This window comes from Schistocerca piceifrons, chromosome 2 (genome assembly GCF_021461385.2).
Source record: "Schistocerca piceifrons isolate TAMUIC-IGC-003096 chromosome 2, iqSchPice1.1, whole genome shotgun sequence".
Classification (NCBI taxonomy): Eukaryota; Metazoa; Arthropoda; class Insecta; order Orthoptera; family Acrididae; genus Schistocerca; species Schistocerca piceifrons.
The window spans coordinates 737,557,588-737,573,956 of record NC_060139.1 but is presented as its reverse complement, the minus strand read 5'-3'; the positions used below and the strand labels follow the sequence as shown (position 1 = coordinate 737,573,956).

Sequence of the window (16,369 nt, the reverse complement as noted above, 5' to 3'; positions counted from 1 at the left end):
GTTTAATCTAAGGTTTTAGCGAGGGATGATATGCTTTTACGAACACTTGTACCTTGGAATTCGTGGCACACGAAGTATTAGTTTTCTGAGTACATCGCTTTACTTATGTAGTTTTATTCTATATGCTGACATGACCTGAAGATATACCTCCATGGTATGAAAGCGGACGTCATACACTGAAAACATGATAAACAGCTACTGCGTATTTGGACTTTCACTCAGTTTTAATATAGACTATTTCACCATCTCTTATTTAAAACTGTAGGATTGTTTGGCTGTGGATGCCCGACCTATAACATTATTTGTGGAATAAACTCTGTTTTAAAACATACTTCAGTACAACATGATGCACTTAGTTACTGAGATTTATAAAATTTTCAGCAAGTCAGTGCTGTTTCAAGAACAAATAATTACGACGGTGCGCGCGTACTCCTAGACTGGACCTATTACAGTATTACTATAGTTATTTCTGATCTCAGTTTGGGATGGACAACATTTGGCATACACTACAGGCTACGCACGCATCCGGAGCAGCGACAGGCGCCTTTGAGGCCCTGTACACTATAATAGTGAGAAGATAACCGACTGTTTTCCGCTCATCTGCTCCGATGGACTATGGTTAAGTGGCACTCTAGGAAGAAGTAGCCTTGAGTATCTATAAGCTTTGTCTCCCGTCTGGTTTTTGAAGTCGTATTGGGCTATTTTGAATCGGTATGCTGTTATCTAAAGTCAACAACTTCCACATTGACATTGATCTAAGCAAATTTTGTTTACATTGGTGTATTAGAAACTTTTTCTACGAATTCCTTGAGTGTGTGAAGAAACATTGCGTGTAACCTCTTTAAGAAAACTGCCCTGCTTTTCTCAGACATACAAAACTACAGAGAAACATGATAATCGGGGCTAGAACAACATGTCAACCAGTATGAGACCGAAAGCTGTTTGAGAATTTAGCTATGGCAATGCATTGTCCATTCCTTACTTCTAATCAACGATCAAGATCTCTTCACTGTATATGGCCGCAATTACTTAGGAAAGTTTTGACCAGTTTAGCAGTAAATAATGTATATGCCAGTTTTCATGTACTATTTGGAAGTTATAAGAGTCACAGACTCGATTGCATAATTGAACGTTCAAACAAAGTAATTTTGTGTAATCTTATCCCAAACGATCACGATATAAATGATTTTTATATTAATATTCCTTAAATTACATGTTAAGAGTACATAGACTGCATGAAAGTACTGGCACTAAATTTCGTATCCAGTACATATTTCAGTGGGTTGTAGTAACTAACTGCTATTCAGTATTCTAAAAATCAAGAAAAAACATGTTTTCTATCATTCTGTTTTATCTACTGTACAGTCAACTTCTCACTTAGTTTTTATATTAGTAGTTGTAATGAAGATTGTGTATCAAACATACTGGATGGAGTGCAGCATCCAAGAAGGGTATCATGTAGCACAAAGTGGGAATTTATCAATATGTTAGAAGTTTTCAAAATCAAGCGACAGTACTCCATCACAAACAGTATTGCAAGGTGTGGTTAAAAATGTTATTAAGAAGTTAAAGAGTATGTGGAAAAACAAACAGAATAGCAAATTCAGGGGATAAAATTAAAACCATATTGTCACTTGTGAAGGAAGTGTCTCCTCAGCAGCATTAGATGGATGATATAAAGTCAGTTCGTAGTAAGAATATTTCTGTTGCTGATAAGTGAGATATATGTACAGTATTTAACAATCATTTTCTGAGCATCGCTGGTGAATTAAATAAAAAATTAATTTCTACAAGAAATCATATAACTCTCTTGGAAAAGACCTTTCCAAGATTGACGTCTTCAATACTCCTCTATGATACTAACAAGAGGGAGATTGAGTTAATAATCAGGTAACTGAAGACTAAGGGTTCTCATGGATATGATGGAATGTCTTGCAGAATGCTGAAGTACTGTGCCACACACGATAGCCGTGTACCTAGCCATATTAGTAATTTTTCTTTTAAAAATGGTCAGTTTCCTGAACGATTAAAGTACTCTGTTGTAAAGCCACTTTATAAAAATGGAGAAAGGAATAATGTAGACAAGTTTAGACCTATTTCTACGCCATCAGTGTTTGCTAAAGTTATTGAAAAGGCTGTGTATGTAAGTATAATTGATCATTTTTTATCACATGATTTGTTATCAAATGTACAGTTCGGCTTTAGAAGTCTTTTAACAACAGAAAATGCTATATTCCCTTTTCTCTGTGAGGTACTGTATCGGTTAAACAAAAGGTTTCGAACGCTAGACGTATTTTTTGATTTAACTAAGGCGTTTGATTGTGTTGATCACAAAATATTGTGCCAGAAGTAGGACCTGTACGGAATATGGGGAGTAGCTCACAATTGGTTCACCTCTTACTTTAGCAACAGGCAGCAAAAGGCCATTATTCACAATGTTGATAACGGCTGTGATGTGGGGTCTGAGTGGGGTACTGTCAAGTGGGGGGTGCCCCAGGGATCAGTGCTGTGGCCACTCCTGTTCCTTATTTATATAAATATGCCCTCTAGTATTATGGGTAACTCTAAAATATTTCTGTTTGGTGATGACACTAGCTTGGCAATAAGGGATGTTGTGTGCAACATTGGCTCCGTTTAAAATAGTGCAGTACATGACCTAAGTTAATGGCTTGTGGAAAATAAACTAACGCTAAATCACTGTAAACTCAATTTTTGCAGTTTCTAACACACAATTCAACAAACCTGACGTTTTCACAAAACGGGCATATGATTAGTGAAACTGAGCAATTAAAATTTCTAGGTTTTCAGATAGATAATAAACCGTCATGGAAAGAGAACGTTCAGGATCTTGTTCAAAGACTTAACACTGTCGTTTTTACTATTCGAATGGTATCGGAAGTCAGTGATCAATCGACACGAAAATTAGTCTACTTTGCTTATTTTCATTCACTTATGTCGTATGGTATTATATTTTTGGGTAACTCTCCCCATTCTAAAAGGATATTTTTGGCTGAGAAAGGGGCGGTTCGGGCAATGAGTGGTGTAAGTTCACGAACCTCTTTTCGACCCCTGTTCACGAGTCTGGGTATTTTGACATTGGCCTATCAATATATATATATTCCTTACTGTCATTTCTTGTTAACAATATTAGCTTACTCCCAAGAATAAGCAGCTTTCACTCCATTAATACTGGGCAGACATAAAACCTGCATTTGGATCGGACTTCCTTAACTCTTGTACATAAAGGTGTGCAGTATACTGCTGCATCCATTTTCAATAAGCTACCACTCGAATTCAAAAATCTTAGCAGTAATCCACGCGCTTTCAAATCTAAACTGAAGAGTTTCCTCATGGGTCACTCCTTCTATTCTGTCCAGCAGTTCCTTGAAAAATTAAGCTGATTCTCATTGTATTGTTGATCGCTTTACTTAAACTTATGGACTGACATTTTTCGGTTTCAGAAACATTTATACTTATGTGTTATTACTTTTATGTTGTAAGTTCATGTACTGACATGTTCCGTGACCTTGGAGATTCGCTCCTGAATTTGGTCCTAACAAACTTAACGTGTAAATAAAAATAAAATGAGTCTCTGTAGAATGATACAGGATGACCTAGACACAATCTGTAGTTGGTGTAATAGATAGCACCTGGCTCTACACGCAGAAAAATGTGAGTTAATGTGGATGAGTAGTAAAACAAACCCACTATGTTCGGATACAGCATTAGTAGTGTACTGCTTGACACAATCGCGTCGTTTAAATATCTGGGCAAAGCTATATGAAATGGAATGTGCATGTGAGGACTGTAGTAGGGAAGAATGGTCGACTTCGGTTTATTGGGAGAATTTTAGGAATGTAGGGTTTATCTATACAGGAAACAGCATATAGGACGCTGGTGCGACCTATTCTTGAGTACTGGTCGAGTGTTTGTGATCCGCACCAGGTCGGATTGAAGCAAGACGTCGAAGCAATTCAGGGACGGGCTGCTAGATTTGTTAGCGGCAAGTTTGAACAACACGTACGCGTTGCGGAAATGTTTTGGGTACTGAAATGGGAATCCCTGGAGGAAAGGCGACATTCTTTTCTAGGGACACCACTGAGAAAATTTAGATAACCGGCGTTTGAAGCTGACTGCAGAACGACCCTGCTGTCGCCAACATACATACGTGAGGACCACGAAGATAAGATACGAGAAATCTGGGCTCTTATGTAGGTCTCCAGTCAGTCATTATTCCGTAGCTCTGTCTGCGAGTGGAACAGGAGACGAGACGACTAGTTGTGGTACGGGGAAGCCTCCGCCACGCACCGTACGGTGGACTGCGGAGTGTGTGTGAAGATGTGGATTTGATGCAAGCAACAGCCGATGCGTCGTCTGTAGGAAGTTCATTTTCCATGATTTCGACACAAATGGATTGGTCAACGTACTTGTTCGGATTTTGAGAATGTTAAAGCCTGTGCTAGACCTTCTGACGGCACTTAAGAAACTATTATTTAGAATGTATTCGAATATTATATTGAAATAATCAAAAGGTCTGAATGAAGGAAGGTCGCATATTATGGGTGAATTTAGCAATTTTGGAATGCGAGTCTCTGTCTATCTGAAACAGAAAAAGAGAAAGAAAACCTCTATCACCCTATTTCATATCTACATTAATCCCAGCTATCAATGGTGATAACGAAACATCTCATTTCATTCACCAGTTTGTGGTACCGCTCAGTAGCTTGTGACTCAACGCCCTCTTAAAGGGCTGGAGATATAAGTCGCTCATTATGCTACGACCTATCTGTGTACGTCGTCGCTGGCAGGTCACGTGGTTAGGCCGTGGCGTTGCAGACCTGCACTGTTACTAGGAGGCTCACCCATGACGGCGCGTCCGCGCAGCAGGTTGCCGACGTGCAGGTCCATGTTGCCGATGTGATCCACGTGGACGCGCACTTTGAGAGGCCCCGAGAACGACAGCCGGCCGCCGCGCGCCGTCGGTCGCCGCGTGATGGTCGTCGTCTGGCTGTAGTCGTCTGCAACAGTCGGGCCGACACCTGCTCACTCACCGCATACTCCACACGCTCAATCTCAGAGACCTTGTTGCAACGCATTTAACATTGCAGAGATTATCACAGCATGAGCAGTTAATCTTTTTCAGCTATAGCCGATGTACTGACACCTTTGATGTCACCAGTTTACTGTACAGTCTAAACAGCTTGACACACTCATATCTACAGGGCGAGTCAGGAGGAAAGGCACTTGCTTTGCGGGAGATAATATTGGTGAATCTGAACAAAAAACTTCAAATGAACATACGCCTTTTCTTAAGCGTATCTGACATACAGTTGTTTGAGAATCACAGTTCTCAGTCGCATGTACTTCAACAGCACCCACTTGTGAATACAAGCAAAGTGACATAAATCTCTGTTGATCTACTGTGAAACCGAGACAGCTGCCGATTAAAGAGTTACCAAGGAAAATCGCCAGACAGTGAACTGTTTTGAGAAGTTACTATACTTAAGAAACCAGTTTCGGCACCTCATTAATGCCATCTTCAGACCCCTATGCACTCCATGTACAGACGATCAGATACATCGATACTTGTATAACTGGAGCTGTCAGTATCTTGATTCCGTGAATTCGTTTTTGGAGTGTTTACTTCAAAGTACGATATTACTTCAAAGAACGATATTACACAATCCAGATATTTAGGCTCCAGTTATGCAAGTATCGATATATCTGATAATCTATATACAAGGAATGCACAGGGGCCTGAAGATAGCATTAATGGGATGCCGAAACTGGTTGTCTAAATAAAATAACTTCTCAAAACATACGCCTCTTCAGCTGCGTGGGATTAGCCGAGCGGTCTAAGGCACTGCAGTCATGAACTCTGTGGCTGATGCCGGCGGGGGTTCGAGTCCTCCCTCGAGCATGGGTGAGTGTGTTTGTCCTTAGGATAATTTAGGTTAAGCAGTGTGTAAGCTTAGGGACTGATGACCTTAGCAGTTAAGTCCATAAGATTTCACACACATTTGAACATACGACTCTTTAACCATCTTCCTTGGCAAAAAAAGCGACGCTAGGCTACCTAGTGCTGTCTTTACTGAGCGTAGACAATTTTCTTTAAAACGTCAATCTTTTCCAACATGCACATTGTCTTAGCATACCCACTATTTTCAGCTGATTTGTACATCACTTAGACTGACGCTTCTCCAGTTACAGATATTTAGAGGAAAACAACGGCAAAGATATTCTTTATTACAAAGAATGTGTCGCTCGTATTTTACATGCCTGTGCTTCAGCAGACAGTGCGAATGAGCTCAGAACAGCAACATAGCAGCTGTCTACACGAGCTCCAAAATGCATTGCAGTTGACGGTGGAATTTTTGAACATCTTTTGTACGGAAATGTACACAATTAAACAAAACATGCCGAAGTTTCATCTACTATTGCTTGCATATTTTGTCCTATAGCTCATTGTTTTCTTTAGTTCCCTCGGAAACTGTTAAGAACACTCTTGAAAACGGTTAAGAACATCCTCAGAAACTTAAGAACAGGACTTGTCTTCTTATGACGTTTTCCACTCAGAATCACTAATACCATCTCCTTTCAGTGCATGGACCTTTATCCTGACTCACCGTGTATATAACCCCAAACCATGAGATTTGTTAACAAATTATGAAGCTTATTATCTTTGCTTGTATGATATTCCACTGACGGTCATTAAAATTGCAGCACCATATGGGCAGCGTGCAACAAATGTCTTTCATTTCAGCTCAACCGCACAAAGTACACAGGGTTGGCAGCATCTATGTTCTGTGTATATGGAAAGCTTGCGCAGCATGTTTGTCAGTCATAAATCGCAGATATTTAGAAGAAGATCAAATCATTTCTCCTGGAAGGAAGAGAAACACGATACTCCAGAGCCTGTGTTGTTAAGAAGGTTGCAATGTTCCTTCGGACATGTACATCGACTTTCAATTAAAATGTCCTCTCCTGTGTGGGAATTATATAACGTGTGCACGGGTACAGGTTGTGACGCAGGAACGAGGGCATATAGAAGTTTGGGTCGGGCTGTGAGTCATGCACAGACAGCCAAAGTGGGTAAGGCGAACGCTCACGTGGAGCGGGAAACCCGTGTTGGATTCCCAGTCCGGTACAAATTTTCATTTTCGTCGTTCTCTTATACAGTTGATGGTTGTTAACATTCGCAAGTGCGAATATATTTCATATTAGGCAGAAAAACGTCTACCAGTACGAGATGGATTTCAATAGCCACAGGATCATGGGCTATCGAGTCAGCAGCATATCCTCCTGAACTTTCTCCAGAGCTCCCAATGGATTGCCGACATACTGTCATGCTTTTGCTCGCTACCCACTACAGTTGATGAACTTTGCCATGGAGTGAAGCAGCATGGAATGAGTTGAGGTACTCATATTAGTCATCTCAGTTCAATTCAACCCGACGCCCAGTCATGCTAGAACCGTTTCAGATACCAAACCTGGACGACATCGCCAAATTTAATAATGTATTCCCCCTACAGCATATTTACAATAAGTAAAAATTGGTTAGCTTCTATACAGAGTGTCTCGTTAATATTGCAACAAATTGGAGGGGTTGTGGAGGGTATTTTGAGGAACAAATCTAGGATAGGAACCCATGTCCGGAAACGTCATCCAACTTCGCAATAAAGTGTCGAAGTTATAGACGCAGACGCCTTGCACTAGGCCATCTGTTCGGCAGCAAACGTGACTCTGTGCTCTGACAGACCGTAGGCAGGATGACTCACAGTGCTGTTCGCTACTCAGTGGTCACCAGTGGAGATGGTGGAGCTAGCTGCTGCTTAGAAAGGCCTTGTCTCCTATAAACGCAATGCTCCGTTGCCTTGGAGGATGACGGTTTCGAGCAGTAGCTGCCATGATTCTGAAATAGACATGACCTTCTAACGGATTACTTTGAAGCAAAACGCGCTCCACAGTAAATGAGGCTGTACATGAGTCATTTCCAGCCGACAGTTAATTGCTGTTCCGTAAATTATGACATCTTGACTTCCTCTTTATTTAATATCGCAGTTTCCATCAATTATACGTATTTCAGATTCCATCACGGTGTTCCCAAACTTCATTTAATAATGACAAAGCTCAATACTCTTCAGTTATTCCACTTATTGTGTTGTCAGTGTTTTCTGGTACTCTCTACAATAAATCAGTTCAAGTGCAATAGACAGTGGACTGCTTGATGAAACAACAAGAAGTTGGTTCACTAACCGTGTTTCCATCTGCAGCCTCTAACCGAATGTACTATCCTTCTCAATCAAAATAACTTAAACTTATCGTAATATACACTTGGTTTTAGCCAGAATGTGTGAGGAGAAGGAAGAGGGTGCTCACAGAGTGTCATGTTCCAGCTGCCCTTGTTGGTCATGGGGTATTGCAGAACGTCGCCATCTATCTCGTACTCGCCGTCCAGGCTCTTCTCCGGGAAGAACTGCGAATAGACGATGCGGTTGTTGTCCAAGTCGCTCCTGAAAGTAAGAAGTACTATCAGCAAAAATCGGAACGAGTCTGCTCTTTTCCAGATGGACGCAGACATCATAAACAAGGCATTCAAGTGATTCATGAAATTTGAAAGAATGGCAACGAACTTTCGTTCAGAACGTATTTGAGATTATCGAGATCCCAATCGTGAAAGTTCTTTGATGATAAGGAAAGGAATTTAAAAAATTTGTCTCGGCTATTAACTCAGCAACAGTTGTTCCGGCGTATCGACAAGCGCCGGCACGAAGATGAGGAACACAAGAGCAGAGAAGGCTGTGAGACGACGTCAGCCAATAGCCCGCTGACTAGGACCGCTCCACGGCAGGAGCGGCCTCTACAAGAAGATAATATAAGGGCCGCTCCCGCCAGACTCGGCCGCACAGTACCAGACCGGCACTAGGAGAGCGCTGAGATATCAGTTATCAGTGATTCATATCCATTGCTTGTATGGACATAGTATACAGAGAAAGACACCGACTGTTTGCATGTCGCCCATCTCTTGCGACTAGTTCTTGTAATACATAGTTAAATATTGTCAATCTGCTTTCTTGTAATAAAAACTATTAATGTGATTTGCTTGAATTGTTGTATAGCATTCCGAGAACGCAGCATCCTTTAGGCACCCTATACGAGACGAGTGGGCAGTACCCCACAATTGTTTTCTGCGATAACGCTTTCTTAGTTTTGGTTTCGTTACATACAGGCCTCGATTTCTAAATTATGTTTAAGTTTACATCTATAAACTATTAACACAGGCTGCAAACATTGCTACGATTTGTATTTTATACTTCTCTTTCTGTAACTTACTGACCATTTACTGCTTTCTTTAACACTTAATATGGCTGTCGTAGGCGTTAAATGACATAGACCTGTACCAAACATTTGTTTCTTTACTTTTCAGAAGGCACACACACACCTCCCCAATTCATGACACATTTCACTTTTGTATTTTCACTCTCTTGTGCACATCTCTTTCCCATCACTGCACGTATCTAGCACTGACATATGGATTCCTACTAATGTTAATATTGTATACTTTCGCTTTGGGAGCCACTCTTAGAGAGCTACCCTCGTACGACTCCTTACAAACGTCTGATTTTCTTTCTAAATTGTTTGTACGGCAGAAGCTATCAAGAAACTAATGATAGTAGTACTTACTATTTAGTATTTTATCCACCCTCTGGAACCTTAGTTGTATGTAACGAAATAATAAGCAACCAGCAATCCGGTTGTTGTGGTCTTCAGTCTGGAGACTGATTCGATGCAGCTCTTCATGCTACTCTATCCTGTGCAAGCTTTTTCATTTACAAGTAACTACTGTACCCTACATCCTTCTGAATCTGCTTAGTGTATACATCTCTTGGTCTCCTTCTACGATTTTTACCCTCCATGCTGCCATCCAATACTAACTTGGTGATCCCTTGATGCCACCGAGCGGGGTGGCGCGGTGGTTAGCACACTGGACTCGCATTCGGGAGGACGACGGTTCAAACCCGTCTCCAGCCAACCTGCTTTAGGTTATCCGTGATTTCCCTAAATCGCTTCAAGCAAATTCCAGGAAGATTCCTTTGAAAGGGCACGGCCGATTTCCTTCCCAATCCTTCCCTAATCCAAGTTTGTGCTCCGTCTCTAATGACGTCGTTTTTGAAGGGACGTTAAACACTAATCTCCTCCTCCTTGATGCCTCAGAACATGTCCTACCAACCGATCCCTTCTACTAGTCAAGTTGTGCCATAAATTTCTTTTCCCCATTCTATTCAGTACCTCCTCATTAATTACGTGATCTACCCATCTAATCTCCAGCATTCTTCTGTAGCACACATTTCGAAAGCTTCTATTCTCTTCTTGTCTAAAGATACTGAATTTCTTTCATTTTTTTCCTTTATTGTTATTTGCTCACATTATACAAAGGCGGGCTGGCAACGGATTACATCTACATCGCTCTTCAGCCACAAGAATTACAACAATAGAGAAAAAGGAGACAGAAAAGTAACAAATCTGAGGTTAAAAACAGGAGATACAATAAATAAAAAACATGAAACCGTTCACACTCGACGAAAACACACGAAAATATTGTCGGCACTGCACACAAACACTGACGAACGAGACGGTACAAGTGAATGAGGAGCGTGGCGGCGAAATAGACTAGATCACAATCACGACGGCACGGACACTAAACTCATGGCGATGATCTCCAGCGCGCATTGTCCACTTAGCGTGTGCAAGTCTGGGGACCTGCCAAGAGGGGAGGAAGGTGGTGGAGGAGGGAGAGAGGAGAGAAGAGATGCCAATGGCAGGGGAGTTGGGAGAGGGGGGAGAAACGAAGGGATGAGGGGGTAGGGGAAGCCCGGGGGAGGAGGGGGAAGGGGGAAGAAGGGAGGATGGAGAGAAGGAGAGAGAAGGGAGAGAGGGTGCCCTAAGGAAGTGGGAGGGGAGGATCAAAGTTGATAGGAGTGGTAGATGGAGGGGAGGGGAGCATCATCAGGGAGGCGGAGCTGGCGGAAGCCACCTTGGGAGAGGGTATGGAGAGTGGAGAGATGGAGAGCAGGTGGGACGTGGAAATACAGGCGCGGCAGCAGACGGGGGTGGGAGAGGATGGGAGAGACCAGCGGGTGAGGAGGATCGAGTTTTTGGGAGGCGTAGAGGATCTGTATCCGTTCGAGGAAAAGGAGGAGGTGGGGGAGCGGAATAAGGTCGTACAGGATCCACTTGGGGGAGGGGAGACGGATGCGATAGGCGAGGCGAAGAGCATGGCGTTCTAGGATCTGAAGGGATTTGTAAAAGGTAGGGGGAGCTGAGATCCAGGCATGGTGGGTGTAGCAAAGGATAGGACGAATGAGGGAGTTATAGGTATGGAGGATGGTGGATGGGTCCAGACCCCATATATGGCCAGAAAGGAGCTTGAGGAGACGGAATCAGGAGCGTGCCTTGGCTTGGATTGTCTGGATGTGGGGGGTCCAGGAGAGGCGACGGTTGAGGGTGACGCCAAGATACTTAAGGGTGGGGGTGAGGGCTAAAGGACGGCCGTAGATGGTGATATAGAAATCGAGGAGGCGGAAGGAAGGGGTGGTTTTGCCTACAATGATCGCCTGGGTTTTGGAAGGATTGACCTTAAGCATCCATTGGTTGCACCAAGTGGTGAACCGGTCAAGATGGGATTGGAGAAGGTGTTGGGAGCGCTGCAGGGTGGGGGCAAGGGCAAGGAAGGCGGTGTCATTGGCTTACTGGAGAAGGTGGATGGAGGGTGAAGGCGGCAGCATGTCCGCCGTATACATAAGGTACAGAAGAGGGGAGAGGACGGAATCTTGGGGCACACCGGTGGAGGGGAAAAAGGTGTAGGAATCCGTGTTATGGACAGTGACGTAGGAAGGACGTTGGGAAAGAAAGGAGCCGATCAGACGGACGTAGCTAATAGGAAGGGCGAAGGTTTGGAGCTTGAAGAGGAGACCGGCATGCCACACGCGAACATAGGCTCGTTCAAGGTCAAGGGAGAGGAAAATAGAGGAGCGATTTCCTGTCATGTAGCTGGTTGGTTATTATTTCGTTACATAGTACGTACTATGTCCATGACTTGGCAGTTTCTTGTGTTATCTGCCTTCTCACCTTTCTAGCCATTGCTAAATCTTCCACCCTTACCTTCCTGCAAAACAAGAGTGCTGTGTGCCGTGGATCTGCCATTTCATCCGTTGGCTACAAGGAAAAGAATCTGCCCGGAGTTCTGTTCACAGACTAATACATACAGTCACCACCGTTTGACAGGTGGTGCGGCACCAGCGCTCCAGGCGGTGAGAAAAGAAGAAGTCACATGCATCGTAAGTATAATGTTCATTTTTAGTTATTTTGTATTTAACTAATGTAACAGTTCATATTTTCTTGCATTCCATGCGCCAATAAGTTACCAAGAGCCATGATTTATACTGAAACACATGCAAAAGCAGCTGAATCATATTGATTCAATGACAAAAGCTACAACTAATTCATGAAAAAATACTTTCGAATATGGCTATATTTGCATCTATCTCCGCTGAAAGCAACAGAATAAAAACACTTATTTTACACTTGAGAAGTACATATTTCTTTTGTTTTCTGTTATTATCATAGGCACTTTTCTTGCTAGTTAAAAAATTTTATGAAGTCTAATGATTCGCCCATTCTTTCACTTCACTGCACTTTATAATACACGAATATTTTTGTATATGTAATTATCTTTCATTCAGAAACGAACGTGTTGAAAATTTAGCAAGAATTCTAGATCTGATTTATTCTATGTTGGGAACCACTATTATGGATTTTGACGATTTATTATCACATCTGTGTGGTTTTCCCTTGGGCTATAAATGTGGTGGCTTATTAAATTATGTTGGTATTATATCCTACATAATTTTTCCTACGTTCCATATTCGCTGATTTTACTCCGCTTTGCTGGGTAGATATACGAATTTTTTCCGCAGGAGTGTCAGGTCTTCTGGTGTTTACTACCAGTTTTTTGTTATTAAAGGAAAACCACATTACTCGGTAAATATCAATCAGTATGATACAAGACAATCGTAAATATACTGTTCTGTGGTGTACCCTTTCGTGCTTCCTGAGGTCTTTAGGAAACTAAAGAGTGACAAATGTGATTACTGCCGATTTTTGAGGCACTACATACACTGCCTATTGTAAAAACTGTTACAAACCAGTATAAAAGTTAGTATTAGCACTCATCCGGTATTGTATTCAGATGTGTTGCTTGCTGGCCGCTAGGGGCGCCGCTATCGTTGTGGGTAACTAAAATGAGACGGAGTGCCGTGATTGTTACGGTAGACGGTGGTTCAGTCTGCCTGGTCGGACTACTCTGCTGCTACTCGTCTTGTCGTTAGTGATGGCTGGGCTCCTCACAAGAATAACGGTCACCTCGTTATACACGTTCCTCCAGTCATCATCCTCTCTCGGGTGATTGGCATTAACATCCAAGTGACTCGATTAATCTTGTTACGAGAGGCGGTGAAGTGTATACTTCAACTGTTATCAACATAAGAATTGTCTCACACACAAACAATAGGAAAATTTATACCTTAACCATAGTAGTATAGAGGTCCACAGAAATGTTTAGTCCCTTTAACCGTCCATTCACGAGTTTTTCATATAGCAAAGCAGCAAAGAAGATTAAAACTGAGCACCTCATTAACACATTGGTTATTAGATACACCAACATCTACATCTACATTTATACTCCGCAAGCCACCCAACGGTGTGTGGCGGAGGGCACTTTACGTGCCACTGTCATTACCTCCCTTTTCTGTTCCAGTCGCGTATGGTTCGCGGGAAGAAAGACTGTCTGAAAGCCTCCGTGCGCGCTCGAATTTCTCTAATTTTACATTCGTGATCTCCTCGGGAGGTATAAGTAGGAGGAAGCAATATATTCTATACCTCATCCAGAAACGCACCCTCTCGAAACCTGGCGAGCAAGCTACACCGCGATGCTGAGCGCCTCTCTTGCAGAGTCTGCCACTTGAGTTTGCTAAACATCTCCGTAACGCCATCACGATTACCAAATAACCCTGTGACGAAACGCGCCGCTCTTCTTTGGATCTTCTCTATCTCCTCCGTCAACCCGATCTGGTGCGGATCCCACACTGATGAACAATACTCAAGTATAGGTCGAACGAGGGTTTTGTAAGCCACTTCCTTCGTTGATGGACCACACCTTCCAAGGACTCTCTCAATGAATCTCAACTTGGTATCCGCCTTACCAACAATTAGTTTTATATGATCATTCCACTTCAAATCGTTCCGCACGCATACTCCAAGATATTTTACAGAAGTAACTGCTACCAGTGTTTGTTCCGCTATAATATAATCATACAATTAAGGATCCTTCTTCCTATGTATTCGCAATACATTACATTTGTCTATGTTAAGAGTCAGTTGCCACTCCCTGCACCAAGTGCCTATCCGCTGCAGATCTTCCTGCATTTCGCTACAATTTTCTAATGCTGCCACTTCTCTGTATAGTACAGCATCATTCGCGAAAAGCCGCATGGAACGTCCGACACTATCTACTAGGTCATTTATATATATTGTGAAAATCAATGGTCCCATAACACTCCCCTGTGGCACGCCAGAGGTTACTTTAACGTCTGTAGACGTCTCTCCATTGAGAACAACATACTGTGTTCTGTTTGCTAAAAACTCTTCAATCCAGCCACACAGCTGGTCTGACATTCCGTAGGCTCTTACTTTGTTTATCAGGCGACAGCGCGGAACTGTATCGAACGCCTTCCGGAAGTCAAGGAAAATAGCATCTACCTGGGAGCCTGTATCTAATATTTTCTGGGTCTCATAAACAAATAAAGCGAGTTGGGTCTCTCACGATCGCTGTTTCCGGAATCCATGTTGATTCCTACAGAGTGGATTCTGGGTTTCCAAAAACGATATGATACTCGAGCAAAAAACATGTTCTAAAATTCTACAACAGATCGACGTCAGAGATATAGGTCTATAGTTTTGCGCATCTGCTCAACGACCCTTCTTGAAGACTGGGACTACCTGTGGTCTTTTCCAATCATTTGGAACCTTCCGTTCCTCTAGAGACTTGCAGTACACGGCTGTTAGAAGGGGGGCAAGTTCTTTCGCGTACTCTATGTAGAATCGAATTGGTATCCCGTCAGGTCCAGTGGACTTTCCTCTGTTGAGTGATTCCAGTTGCTTTTCTATTCCTTGGACACTTATTTCGATGTCAGCTATTTTTTCGTTTGGGCGAGGATTTAGAGAGGGAACTGCAGTGCGGTCTTCCTCTGTGAAACATCTTTGGAAAAAGGTGTTTAGTATTTCAGCTTTACGCGTGTCATCCTCTGTTTCAATGCCATCATCATCCCGGAGTGTCTGGATATGCTGTTTCGAGCCACTTACTGATTTAACGTAAGACCAGAACTTCCTAGGATTTTCTGTCAAGTCGGTACATAGAATTTTACTTTCGAATTCACTGAACGCTTCACGCATAGCCCTCCTTACGCTAACTTTGACATCGTTTAGCTTCTGTTTGTCTGAGAGGCTTTGACTGCGTTTAAACTTGGAGTGAAGCTCTCTTTGCTTTCGCAGCAGTTTCCTAACTTTGTTGTTGAACCACGGTGGGTTTTTCCCGTCTCTCACAGTTTTACTCGGCACGTACCTGTCAAACGCATTTCACAATTGCCTTAAACTTTTTCCATCAACACTCAACATTGTCAGTGTCGGAACAGAAATTTTCGTTTTGATCTGTTAGGTAGTCTGAAATCTGCCTTCTATTACTCTTGCTAAACAGATAAACCTTCCTCCCTTTTTTTATATTCCTATTAACTTCCATATTCAGGGATGCTGCAACGGCCTTGTGATCACTGATTCCCTGTTCTCCACTTACAGAGTCGAAAAGTTCGGGTCTGTTTGTTATCAGTAGGTCCAAGATGTTACCTCCACGAGTCGGTTCTCTGTTTAATTGCTCGAGGTAATTTTCGGTTAGTGCACTCAGTATAATGTCACTCGATGCTCTGTCCCTACCACCCGTCCTAAACATCTGAGTGTCCCAGTCTATATCTGGTAAATTGAAATCTCCACCTAAGACTATAATATGCTGAGAAAATTTATGTGAAATGTATTACAAATTTTCTCTCAGTTGTTCTGCCACTAATGCTGCTGAGTCGGGAGGTCGGTAAAAGGAGCCAATTATTAACCTAGCTCGGTTGTTGAGTGTAACCTCCACCCATAATATTTCACAGGAACTATCCACTTCTACTTCACTACAGGATAAACTACTACTAACAGCAACAAACACGCCACCACCAGTTGCATGCAATGTATCCTTTCTGAACACCGTCTGTGCCTT

The 16,369-nt window shown here is 42.5% G+C and overlaps 1 protein-coding gene across 1 annotated transcript in view; it reads right to left on the bottom strand.

Moving 5' to 3' along the window:
- Window positions 1-16,369, bottom strand: part of LOC124775808 — a 155,108-nt gene that overhangs the window by 2,321 nt on the left and 136,418 nt on the right. Inside the window, exons 5-6 of the mRNA XM_047250639.1 lie at window positions 8,380-8,513; window positions 4,863-5,018 (exon numbers count right to left, since the gene is read on the bottom strand). Coding sequence (XP_047106595.1) covers window positions 4,863-5,018; window positions 8,380-8,513 — 290 coding nt within the window. The remainder of the gene's footprint in view (window positions 1-4,862; window positions 5,019-8,379; window positions 8,514-16,369) is intronic.